This window comes from Pan paniscus, chromosome 19 (genome assembly GCF_029289425.2).
Source record: "Pan paniscus chromosome 19, NHGRI_mPanPan1-v2.0_pri, whole genome shotgun sequence".
NCBI lineage: Eukaryota > Metazoa > Chordata > Mammalia > Primates > Hominidae > Pan > Pan paniscus.
In genome coordinates, this window is record NC_073268.2 from 18,152,189 (window position 1) to 18,165,182 (window position 12,994).

General features: G+C 48.8%; 1 protein-coding gene across 2 annotated transcripts in view; it reads right to left on the reverse strand.

Moving 5' to 3' along the window:
* WNT9B (Wnt family member 9B) overlaps nucleotides 1–12,994 on the reverse strand; it is a 34,998-nt gene extending 22,004 nt beyond the window's left edge. For both annotated transcript variants that reach the window (XM_057300258.2, XM_057300257.2), the window contains exon 1: nucleotides 12,862–12,994. In XM_057300258.2, the coding sequence (XP_057156241.1) occupies nucleotides 12,862–12,938 (77 nt within the window). In that variant the 5' untranslated portion in view covers nucleotides 12,939–12,994. The remainder of the gene's footprint in view (nucleotides 1–12,861) is intronic.

Sequence of the window (12,994 nt, forward strand, 5' to 3'; positions counted from 1 at the left end):
GCCCAAGGGTGGAACTGATGGTTCTCTCCCTCAGGAAGGGAGAGAAAGACCCTCTGTTTAAAGGCTACTTTCCCTGGTCTGAAACTCAGTCTCTTCAGCAAAAAGTCAGGAATCAGGCTTACAGAAGTGGCCTACCTCTTCATACTAAAGTGTGAGAGTCTGATACAATACCAGTGCTTGAGAACATACTTGGCTAGATAGAGGGAAGTTCAAAGGAGAGGGCCTGGTATGTGAAGAGAAGGAGTTGGGGGAGCTTGGTGTGGGGATGTGGAGGCAGTGGGTGGGAAGTTCAGGGAAAGGCAAATCATGGCTGAAACCGCACTCCTGGTGGCAAGTTCCTACCCAACCAGGGTACTGGGTGACTCTGGCTGGGTGACTGCAGCCAAGTTATTTAACCATGACGCATTGACCAACTAACTACCTTGACAGGTTCTTGAATGCACCCTGGGCTCCGATCACCCTCTTCACACGCACAGGCAGGCTCAGGCTGGGCTTGGGCCCTGGAAGGGCCAGGCCTCTGGGGAATGCCTTGTGCGTGACCCCCTCAGTGATGAGGACAGTGCCATTGTTTGCACAGGCTGTAGGCAGAGATGTCCCATGCTGCAGATTCCACTTGTTCTCCTGCAGGCCCCACGGATGGCCCACACCCTCCGCCCAGCTGTAGGGACAGCAGGAACCTCCCTGCCTGATCAAGGATCCACCCCCAGAGTAGTCCAGGACACCCCCTGGGATGGATGTAGTTGTGAGCGGCTCCCTTGGGAATAGAACCACTAGGACTGTCCTAAATCCAGAGCCAGCCAGGGCTGGAGAAAGGGGACCCTCCCCTCAGCCAGGCTAGTCTCTCCCTTGTCCTCTGCCATGTCTAACTCGGTCTGACCCCCATGCTGTAACCTTCTCCCAGTCCAAAAGCCCTCATGGATCCCCTGGAACCTTTTATAGCCATGTCCTTTTTTAACATTTGATCACCCTGAGGTCCCAGACAGCTCTAGTATGCTGTGATGTTTGTTTGCCTCCTCCAGGAAGCCCTCCTTACTTGCCAGCCCCATCCCCCTCTAACCATCCTCTTTCTTTGTCTTCTCCCACTTTTGTATATATAGTACCATCAGTTCCGCATGGCAGACACTCCTTTCTTCCTCTTCAAAGCTGTATCCTGTAAGCTTCTTGGCAGAGGCCATGGTTTTTCATACCCTGAGATCCATTCTTTCCCACCCAGTCCAGATGCCTGCTCCTCCCAAGCAGATGCTCTACAGACACCTGCTGGCTGCATATTATGCCCCTTAGGTGTCTAACCCCACGCAAGGAGTGCAGTTCGGGGCTGTCCCTCAGCCTCCCTGCAGTCCCACCCTGCTGGCTTCACTGTGGTCTTGCTCTCTGGCTGCAGAGGCTACCTACCACCTAACACCCCACCGCCAAACCTTCCCAAGCTGGGGCTGGGCGGGCTTTGGGAGGGCGTGGCTCTGGAGGAGGCTGCCTGTGGCCACGCCCTCCCTAGCCCACGACTGATTGCTGGCGTATGCTCTCCCCAGTGCCAGATCTCGGGGCCATCCCGCCATGGTCCTCAGCCCCTGTGGGGCCCTGTACCTTGGGGTCTGAGAGCCAGGCCCGTTCCCTCTGAACCTCAGTTCCTGGGGAAGATCTGTGCTTGGGTAGCCTGGTGACACCCAGCGAGGACCAGCCAAGCAACTGGCCTGAGTCTTTGTTTAAAACTCAGCTTAGGCCTGGTACACAGTGGCTCACGCTTGTAATCCCAGCACTCTGGGAGGCCGAGGCGGGCGGATCACTTGAGATCAGGAGTTTGAGACCAGCCTGGCCAACATGGTAAAACCCCATCTCTACTAAAAACACAAAAAATTAGCCAGGTGTGGTGGTAGACGCCTGTTGTCCTAGCTACTCAGGAGGCTGAGGCAGGAGAATCCCTTGAACCTGGGAGGCAGAGGTTGTAGTGAGCTAAGATCCTGCCACTGCACTCCAGCCTGGGCGACAGAGCAAGACTCCGTCTCAAAAAAACAAAACAAAACAAACAAAAAAAACTCAGCTTGCACAACCTCTCGCAGTGACTTGGGCTCAGAGTTTGCCACAGATTCACAAACCCTTATCCACAATTCCAAATTCCAGGAAACTCAGAAAACTACAAGTTTTTTTAACAATTGTGGTGAACTCATACGGTGGCAAGCCCTGACCCAAACCAGGGAGAATATTATGGGCTTTGTTTATCCCAACCTGTAGATGTCTACCTGCAAAATTAATAGAGTCTGATTACAGGTGCTGCCCCAGATCTTGCTAGAGGTGCTGTTAGCCATGGAATATACGATACGTTACCTTTCTGTACTTTTAATTTTTTAATTTTTATTTTTTAAGTTTATTTTTTTGCCTCCCCTACCTCCTATATTAATTTTCTTTCCCTTTTCTTTTTCTTTTTCTTTTTTTTTTTTGAGACGGAGTTTCACTCTTGTTGCCCGGGCTTCAGTGCAATGGCACGATCTCGGCTCACTGCAAACTCCGCCTCCCAGGTTCAAGCAATTCTCTTGCCTCAGCCTCCCAAGTAGCTGGGATTACAAGCGGCTGTCACCACGCCCAGCTATTTTTGTATTTTTAGTAGAGATGGGGTTTCACCATGTTGGCCAGGCTGTTCTCAAACTCCTGACCTCAGGTGATCCACCTGCCTCAGCCTCCCAAAGTGCTGGGATTACAGGCATGAGCCACTGCACCCGGCCTACTTTTCTAAAATTCAAAGAGAAATGTTGAATTCTGACAGCATCTGGCCTCAAAGGGATTGTAACACCAGGAAAAACAAACCCTTTGGTCTTGCCCTAAAACCAGCCTCTTGGAAGTTTCCAGGACTGACCAGAGCTTGGTAGTTGGTCTTTCTGGCTCTAAGACTCTTCACCCTCCTCTTCAGCCTTCATCTCTCCAATGAGGGGCTTGGGTGTAGAAGAGGCCACCCTATGCCCCCAGCTCATGTCTGCTGCTACCAGCATGCCATGAGGTGGTGGGTGTGGCTGATTTCTGGAGTCCGATGGGGATAAGTCTCTGCTCTCTGCTTTGTGTCCAGTTCCTATCCTGACAGAAGCCAGGCCATGGCTCCCAGTTGGCCAGGTCTAGGTGAGGTAGTATGTGCCCCAGAGAGCCCATGGAGGCAGAAGATGAAGGAGTGAATGGGACAGGGCACAGAGGGAGATTCCAGGGGAAAGGAAGGGCCAGTGAAAGGGAGAGGGCACTGCCCACCAAGATATTCACTGCAGACCAGGGAGCAATGCTAGAGACTGTGGGACTCAGCCAACAGCAGGGCCCCGAGGTCTCTACTAAAGGAAACTACAAGTGAATTGAAGACCTGAGCACCTGAAAAATTAGCTAATGAGCCAAGAGTTTGAGACACACAGGACAACAGATGCCCAGGACATGCGCCAAGTGCAGGGCCTGGGCCACAGGGTCGGGGTTCAGAGGGACAGAGCTGCCCTAAGGGGACAGGCCTCCAGTTGGGGTTCCACTGCCAGCATATGGCAGAGATGAAGAGGTTGGCTTGGATTCTGACAGTTTCCCCCCAACACGCACACCTATAAATGAGGATAACTGGCCAGGTATGATGCCTTGGGCCTGTAATCCCAGCTACTCAGAAGGCAGAGGCAGGAGGACTGCTTGAGGTCAGGAGTTCAAGGCTGCCATGAGCTATGATCAAGCCATTGCACTCCAGTCTGGGTGACAGAGCAGGAACCTATCTCTCTAAAAATAAAAAAAATAAGTGAAATTTTAAAATAAATGAGAATTATATCAGCACCTACCTCCTGGGTTGCCACAATGTGAGGTGAAGTAATGCACATAAAGTGCTGAGCACAGAAAAGGCTGGGTTTGTTCTGAATTGTACAGTGGCTGGGATACAGGCACAGAGAAGAAGGAACAGATGTCACCACCAAAGACTCTTCTTAACTTGGGACGCTGTAAGGCAGATCACTAGATTTCTTGGAATCCTTATATAGAGATAGCATTTGAATACTTATATATACATTCATTTAACTCTTACAACAAGCCTAAGAGATCAAGATTAGCCCATTTTACAGATGAGAAAACTGGGGTCAGAATGGTTATCTGACTTGCCCTGGGTCAGTCAGTAAGTGGTAGATGGAGATTTGAACTCTGATCTGTGTGACCCCAAGCCCAGTGCCCCTTACACTATAACAGGGCCTTGGGCCATGTCCCATCCTACTCATGCTGATGCCAGGATGGGAGTCACCCTCACAGCACCTGGCCCACCTCCTCCTGAGCCCAACTTCCACCTGAGCACATAATCCCAAAGGCACCAGGACCTCTCTTCCTTAGGAGATTCCAGCCCGGGAGTCTGCCGGCCCCGCTTCCCTCCTCTCCTCCTTCCCGTCCTCAGCCACAGAAAGTCCACCATCATCCACTGAAGAGGCTAGGATGACTCTCAGCCCAACTCTGGAGCCCAGCTTCTCAGGGGTCACAGCTCAGCCAGAGACAAGCTGGCCTAAATTCCTTCCCAAAACACAATGATTCTTATCAGCGATGTTTGGCTTTCAGTCTACCACCCCCAAAGCAGTAAAATTTCTTTTACCTTTTCTTCCCTCCAACTATATTTTTCTCAGGCTCCAATTCAATTTCTAAAAATGTGTTTTTATTAAAAATAAAAACAATACTATCTAAATACATAGAGCACATTGGAAGAATTTCTTTTTTTAAATTTTCAATGCCTGCACACTGAAAACTAGAAAACACTGCTGAGAAAAATTACAAAAGCTCTAAATAGAAAGATATGGCCTGTGTGCAAATCAGCAGACTCAATATTGTTAGAACGTCAATCTTCCATGAACTGATGTATAGATTCAATGCAATCCCAGTCAAAATCCTAGGAGGCTTTCATGTGGATATTGACGAGATACTACTAAAATCTATGCCGAAATACAGTGACCCTGAATAGCCCATGCAATTTCGAAAAAATAGTGCACAGTTAGAGAACTTATAGTACTTAGTTTCAAGACTTAACATAAAGCTATAGTAATCTAGGAATATAAAAGGCTTATTGGGGAAAAATTTTTTTTAAAGCTACTGTAATCAAGGCTGTATAGTATTGGCATAAGGATAGGCATATAGATAAATGAAACAGAGTAGAGTGTCCAGAAATAGGCCCACACATATTGAATCAATTGATGAGCAACAAAGATGACAGTGGAGAAAACATCATCATTTCAACAAATGGCACTGAAACACGTGGACATTCATATGCAAAATAATAAGCTTGCCCCTTACTCCATGCTGTACACACTAGTTAACTCAAAATGAACCATAGACTTAAGGGTAAAAGCTAAGATTGGCTGAGTGTGGTGGCTCACGCCTGTAATCCCAGCACTTTGGGAGGCCGAGGCAGGTGGATCACCTGAGGTCAGGAGTTCAAGACCAGCCTGGGCAACATGGTGAAACCCCATCTCCACTAAAAATACAAAATTAGCTAGGCACAGTGGTGGGCATCTGTACTTCCAGCTACTCAGGAGGCTGAGTCAGGAGAATCACTTGAACCCAGGAGGTGGAGGTTGCAGTGAGCCGAGATCATGCCACTGCACTCCAGCCTGGGTAACAAGAGTGAAATTCTGTCAAAAAAAAAAAAAAAAGCTAAAATTATAAGTTTCTAGCTGTGGCTCATGCCAATAATCCCAGCAGTTTGAGAGGCCGAGGCAGGAGAATTGCTTGAGCCCAGGAGTTTGAGACCAGCCTGAGCAACATAGCAAAACCCCATCTCTACAAAAAAATAAAAAATTAGCTGGGCGTGATGACGCATGCCTGTGGCCCCAGCTACTCAGGAGGCTGAGGCAGGAGGATCACTTGAGTCCAGAAGGTCGAGGCTGTAGTGAGCTGTGATTGTGTAACACATTTAGTTTCCTTGTGAGAACTATTTACACCCATCCTACATGGCTCTGGAGGAATGGCCCTGAGGATCAGGTGAGAGAAGGGGCTGTATGAGAAAGTGATTTGGAAACTGCAATACTAGTTATTATGTTTTTATCACCACCAACAGAATTAGGCTCCAGGCTTACTCAAAAGCAGCAGAAGCAACTCTAGCCTGGAGGACTGAAATATATCATTTCTCCAAAAAAAATAAAATAAAATAAAATAAAAAGGAGAAACTTAGGAAGAAATCTTTGCAACTTTTGGGTAGGCAGAGATTTCTTGGGTAGAACACCAACAAAGCACAAACCATACAAGAAAAGGTTGATACACTGGACTTCATCAAAATTAAAAACATCTGTTCTTCATAAGACACCAATAAGAAAATGAAACGGCAAGTCACGGGCAGGAATAAAATATTACCAGTACTTGTGACAAAGACTTGTATCCAAAATATGTAAAGAACTCTTAGGCCAAGTGGCTCACGCCTGTAATCCCAGCACTTTGGGAGGCCGAGGTGGGCGGATCACCTGAGGTCAGGAGTTCAAGACCAGCCAGGCCAACATGATGAAACCTTATCTCTACTACAAATACAAAAATTAGCCGAGCATGGTGGCGCATGCCTGTAGTCCCAGCTACTTGGGAGGCTGAGCCACAAGAATTGCTTGAATCCAGGAGGTGGAGGTTGCAGTTAGCCAAGATCATGCCATTGTACTCCAGCCTGGGATACAGAGTGAGACTCCATCTCAAACAACAGCAACAACAACAACAACAACAAAATACATAAAGAACTGTTACAATTCAATAAGAAGACAAATAACCCAATGAAATGATATTCAAATGACCAGTATACACACGGGAAAATGTTCAACACACCATTCATCAATGGGGAAATACAAATTAAAACCACAATGAGATACTACTACATACTTATGAAAATAGCCACAAGTTAAAACTGATGATAGCTGACCATAGAATATGGAGCAACTGGAACTCTCATACATTACTGTGTAAAATGGTAAAACCACTCTGAAAAATGCCAATTCTATAAGTTATGCATATATCAACCATCTGATCCAACAATCCACTCCTAGACAGTTATCCAAGAGAAATGAAAACATACACCCACAAAAAGAGATGTACACGGATGTTTATACCAGCTTTATTTGGAATAGTCCAAAACTGCAAATAACCCAAATATCTTTTTTTTTTTTTTTTTTGAGACAGAGTCTTGCTCTGTTGCCCAGGCCGGAGAGCAGTGGCACAGCCTTGGCTCACTGCAACCTCTGCCTCCTGGGTTCAAGTGATTCTCCTGCCTCAGCCTCCTGAGTAGCTGGGATTAGAGGCATGCACCACCACCATCACACCCAGCTGATTCTTGTAATTTTAGTAGAGATGGGTTTTCACCACATTGGCCAGGCTGGTCTCGAACTCCAGACCTCAAGTGATCTGCCCGTCTCGGCCTCCCAAAGTGCTGGGATTACAGGCATGAGCCACCACGCCCAGCCAAAATAACCCAAATATCTATCAAGTGGGGAATGGATAAATAATTTGTGGTATAGCCACACAAAGGAATACTCAGCCATAAAAAGGAATTCGCTATTGCTATATTCAATGACATGGATGAATCTCAAAAGCTTTATGCTGAGCAAAATAATCCAAGCAAAAGAGGCTATATACTCATGATTTCATGATATAAACTTCCAGAATAGGCAAAACTAACACATAGTGACTGAAAGCGGAGAAGTAGAGTAGCCGTGGGCTGGTAGGAGAGGGTTGATTGCAAAGAGGAACAAAGGATCCTTTAGGATGGTAGAAATGTTCTATGTAGTCATTGGAGTCACCACAAATGTGTTACACAGGTGTATAATTTGTTAAAACCCAAACTGTGCAATTTAAAATGCATGCATTGGCTGGCCGTGGTGGTGCACGCCCATAATTCTAGCACTTTGGGAGGCTGAGGTGGGTGGATCACCTGAGGTCAGGAGTTTGAGACCTGCTTGGCCAACATGGTGAAACCGTGTCTTCACTAAAAATACAAAAATTAGCTGGGCATGGTGGTGCACACTTGTCATCCCATCTACTTGAGAGGCTGAGGCAGGAGAATCACTTGAACCGGGAGGCGGAGGCTGCAGTGAGCCGAGATTGCACCACTGCATTCCACCCTGGGCGACATAGTGAGACTCCATCTCAAAAAAAAAAAAAAAGAAAGAAAAAGCATGCATTTCATTGTATATAACAACGATTTGGGGGGAAAATAAAGATTATGTTTTGTTTCTCCAATGGAATTATAGTAATGACACTTCCACCACCTGGGATGATGTTTAGAACCCTAGCATCCACTGAGAGTGAGCCTGGACTGAGCGCTTAGCACGTATGTGCCAGACACCCTATCCAGCCCTTTCATTCATTGTTTCAATTAAGCCTCACCCTCACCTCTCAGATGGGTATTCTCATAACCCAAAGCTCAGCAAAGTTAAGACATTTGTCTGAAGTCACACAGTTAGCAACAGACAAAGCTGGGATTCACTGTCTTGGGCTTTCATAAACTTCTCTGTACTATCCCTAGAGAGGAAAGAAACTCAACCAGTGCAGAGGTCACACACTGAAGAAACATCACCAAAGTTAATTATGATTTAAAAACTTGCATCCACAGAAACTATTTCTAGTTACAAAGCCATTCGGATAACTTACAGACTGGACTGGGGGCCGGGCATGGTGGCTCACACCTATAAGCCCAGCACTTTGGGAGGCCGAGGTGGGTGGATCATTTGAGGTCAGGAGTTCCAGACCAGCCTGACCAACATGGTCTCTACTAAAAATACAAAAATTAGCCAGGCATGGTGGCACATGCCTGCAATCTCAGCTACTGGGGAAGCTGAGGCAGGAGAATCTGTTGAACTTGGGAGGTGGAGGTTGCAATGAGCTGAGATCACACCATTGCTCTCCAGCCTGGGTGACAGAGCGAGACTCCGTCTCTAAATAAATAAATAAATAAATAGACTGGATTGGGTAACTGGGCCTGTCTTGTGCCCAGCTCATCACATAATGCAGTGCATTTTCATTTATACAACATCACAGAAGTTAACATTTGTGGAATTCCTAGGCATTCAAAGCCAAAATAAAAACTCTTCAGCAATCCTAGACTTCCAGAGCCAGGACCAGCCCTGTTAGCATTAGGGAACCTTAGCACCTCCAGGTGCTACTGACCTCGGAGATGAGTGACTTGATCAGGGACAACACAGAGAGTGTCCCAGAGCCAGGACTAGCTTGGACCCTCACCTCTGGTCCGCCTCCTGTCCCACTGCCATCATGCTGTTCTGTGAGCCAAACTGACAGTCAAGCAGGGGTCAGTGCATCCCGTCTCACTACTGAGGACAGAAAAGAATGTGCGGCCTTATCCATCTCACTACAGCCAAGAGAGTCTAAAAGAGTCAATTAAGCAGGGAAGGGAGGCTCCCTCCACCCTCACCCCCTTCGGCCTCTCTGCAGCCACTGCTGCCCTGGGGGAATCATACTGTCTTAGCACTGGAGGCTGTTCCTGTAGGTTGAAGGGCCCAGACTGGAAGCAGGGTTTCTATTCAACCTCCCCCACCGATTCACTGTGTGACACTGGGTGACTGACTGAACCTTTCTGACCTTCAGATTCCTTGTGGGAACTATTTACACCCATCCTACATGGCTCTGGAGAAATGGCTCTGAGGATCAGATGAGAGAGACGGCTGTATGAGAAAGTGATGGGCTGGGCATGGTAGCTCATGCCTGTAATCCCAGCACTTTAGGAGGCCCAGGCAAGTGGATCACCTGAGGTCAGGAGTTCAAGACCAGCCTGCCCAACATGGTGAAACCCCATCTCTATTAAAAATACAAAAATTAGTGGGGTGTGATGGGGGGCACCAGTAATCCTAGCTCTCGGAAAGCTGAGGCAGGAAAATTGCTTGAGCCCAGGAGGTGGCAGTTGCAGTGAGCCGAGATCATGACACTGCACCCAGCCTGGGTGACACAGCAAGACTCCATCTCAAAAAAAGAAAAAAAGTGATTTGTAAACTGCAATACTAGTTATGTTTTTTTATCACCATTAACAGAATTAGGCTCTAGGCTCACTCAAAAGCAGCAGAACCAACAGCTGGCTCACTGTGGTTTGGGGGTGGGGGTTGCCTCATCTGAAAAATTGGGATAATAACACATGCTGCTTGAAGCAGTGAGTTTTGGATCAGAGATCCTTCTGGGGTCACTTCCAACTCTGAAGTCTACGATTCTATGATTTCAAAGAGCCCAAGAAGATCGGCCTCACCTGCCCTCCTGATGTTTGCATATTCTCTTATCAGGATGCCAAAGCACTTTGTGTTATAATCAAATGCAAATGACTGCGGAGGAAGAAGCGCTTTGCCTCACTTTCCCACTACAGTGTAGATGACTGATACCAGATTCCTCCCAGACAGCGAATGCAGATGGGAAGCTGGGAAACCTGGTCTGAGTCACCAGAGGGTTTCTTAACTGAGAGCTCAGGCTGAATCCTGTCTGTTCCCTGAGACCAAACACTTAACATCACGAGGCCCCAGTTTTAGCTGATTCTCTGAGCATCTGTCCTGCTCCCCAGATTGGGGTGGTGGTGGCTTTTGTGTCTTTTGTCAGCTCTTTCCAGCTGGGCTCCTGACCTGGAAGAGGTGGCTCCGATACTCATCCCTCTCAGCCCTAACCCAGGCCTATTTGACCATCTCACATGTCATTTTCAAGGCTGCTCCATGCTCAGTTCCCTCAAAATTCTAACCCCATGCACTGCTGCGAACACCTTTCCCTTCCAATACAGCAGCTAGGGTGGTCCTCCTGGAACCCCTCTCCTCTCATCTCACCTGACTCTTGCCCCATCTCTAACCATAAAAACCAAGCAAACAAATGAATCGTGGAAATGAGCCAGTGTGTAAGAGGATATAGGTACCATTTGTCCCATCCCTTTCCATTCCAGCTCAGAAAACTGTTAGGGCCAGGACATCAAGATTCTATAACTGGTTTCCTTAATGAAAAAAACTAGCCAGGCCTGGTGGCTCATGCCTGTAATCCCAGCACTTTGGGAGGCTGAGTTGGGCAGATTGAGATCAGGAGTTCGAGACCAGCCTGGCCAACATGGTGAAACACTGTCTCTACTAAAAATACAAAAATTAGCTGGGCATGGTGGCACGCGCCTATAGTCCCAGCTATTCAGGAGGCTGAGGCAGGAGAATCGCTTGAACCCAGGAGATGGAGGTTGCAGTGACCCAAGATCACATCACTGCACTCCAGCCTGGGTGACAGAGGGAGACTCCGTCTTAAAAAAAAAAAAAAAAAAAAAAAAAAAAGTCACTAGCATTAGTTGAGCACTTACTGCATGCTAGACACTGTCCTAAGTGCTTTACATGTACTAGCTCAATCTTCTTATAAAATAGGCAGTATAATCTTCATTTTACAGATTGAGAGACTGAGAGACAGAGAGGTTAAGTTAAGTGACTTGGCCAAGAGCATACATAGCAAGTGGCAAGACTGACCCCAGAGTCTGTGCCCTAGTGATGATGACATCCTGCCTGCCAAGGGAACAACCATTCCTTCAAGCCTAAAATCTTCAGAAACAAACAAGTTGTGCACTGCTGTTGGGGTGGATCGCAAAAGGATCAGTCATATCAAGTTCAACCCCTTCTTTGTACAAAAGGAGAAAGCGAGGCCCAGAGACTGAGTGGTCTTCCCATGTCATTAGCAAGCTAAGCCCAGAGCTAGGGTCTGGGATGATACCCTCCTCCACAGCCCAGACATGTTTTCACCAGGGGTCATGACCTGGAAATTAGCCCACAGCCCTTACTCCAACCTGTGCAGAACTTCTCAGACCTTTACATACCTCTCCCTGGCTACTTCTTCAAAGCAGCCTCTAGCAGGTCACTTGCTTGGTGTTTTCTTGCCTTTGCTGTATATACTCAGACTGTAAGCCTCCTATTGATTTGGGGTGAAGATTTTAAAAGGAGGCAAGGCTTAAAGTAACAGGCTGTACATATTGGAGTTGGCTTTGGGTGGATGGTGGGAAGGTGCCTTCCTACCCATGATACCCGCCCCCATCCCTCACCAAATCCCTGCAATTCAGGGTCAGAGAAGAAGGGACTTGGAAACAATTGCCCTATAACTTTTGCTCCAAACGTTCCCCACATAGTTCCTGTCCGGCTCTCTCCCCAGTGTCACCTACCCCACTGTCCCCCAGGTGTCACCCCCCACTGTGATCCTCCTTTTCCAACCATGTACACACACACACACACACACACACACACACACACACACAGGGCCCTCTCACTCTTTCCAGTGTTCTCCTGAGAAATCACCCCATGCCAGGTCTGAGATGTGGTCGCATTTCCCCAGCGCACGGTTCCTTCCTGCGTCTCCAGCTGGCGCTCTCACCGTCCGAGGTTTCCCCCATTCTCCCTGGACGCGCACGATCCTCTGCCCCGAGACCGGGAACAGCCCGTCCCACCCATCCACCCAGCCCTCTCGGTCTCCGCTCCGCAGGGCGAAGGCGGAGGGTGGGGAAGGAGTCCGAGGCAAGGACGGCTCGCCGGAGGCCAGGATGGCGGCAGACAGGGCACCGGCGTGAGGATCCCGAGAGGGCATCAGAGAGCGGGACTGACGCCTGAACGGGCGGGGCCGGGGCGGACGGGGCCAGGGTCCGAGGCGTGCGCAGAGTCCGAGACCCGGCGGGATGAGGAGAGCGGCGGCTGGGGGGACCAGAGATTCGGACACTGAACAGGGCGATGGATTCGGAGCCGGGGAAGCTGGAGACCGAACTCAGGGCGCGAACTCCGACTGCGAAGTGGGTTGGGTCGCGCCGGGCTAGGGTCTGAGTTCGAGACCTCGGCGGGGCCAAGAACAGCGGGAGGGAAAAATTGGCCCAGCTGTAGCGAAGGAGGGAGAGGCAGGCAGGCCGGGGAGCGGGCGGGGGGCGCGGCGGGCACTGACCCGAAGTAGGAGGCGGCGGCGGCGGGCAGCGCCAGCAGGCAGAGCCCGGCCAGGGCCAGCGCGGGCGGGGGGCGCATGGTGCTGGCGGCGCGGCGCCCTCTAGCATTTCCTCGCGCCGCTCAAGCTCGCAGCT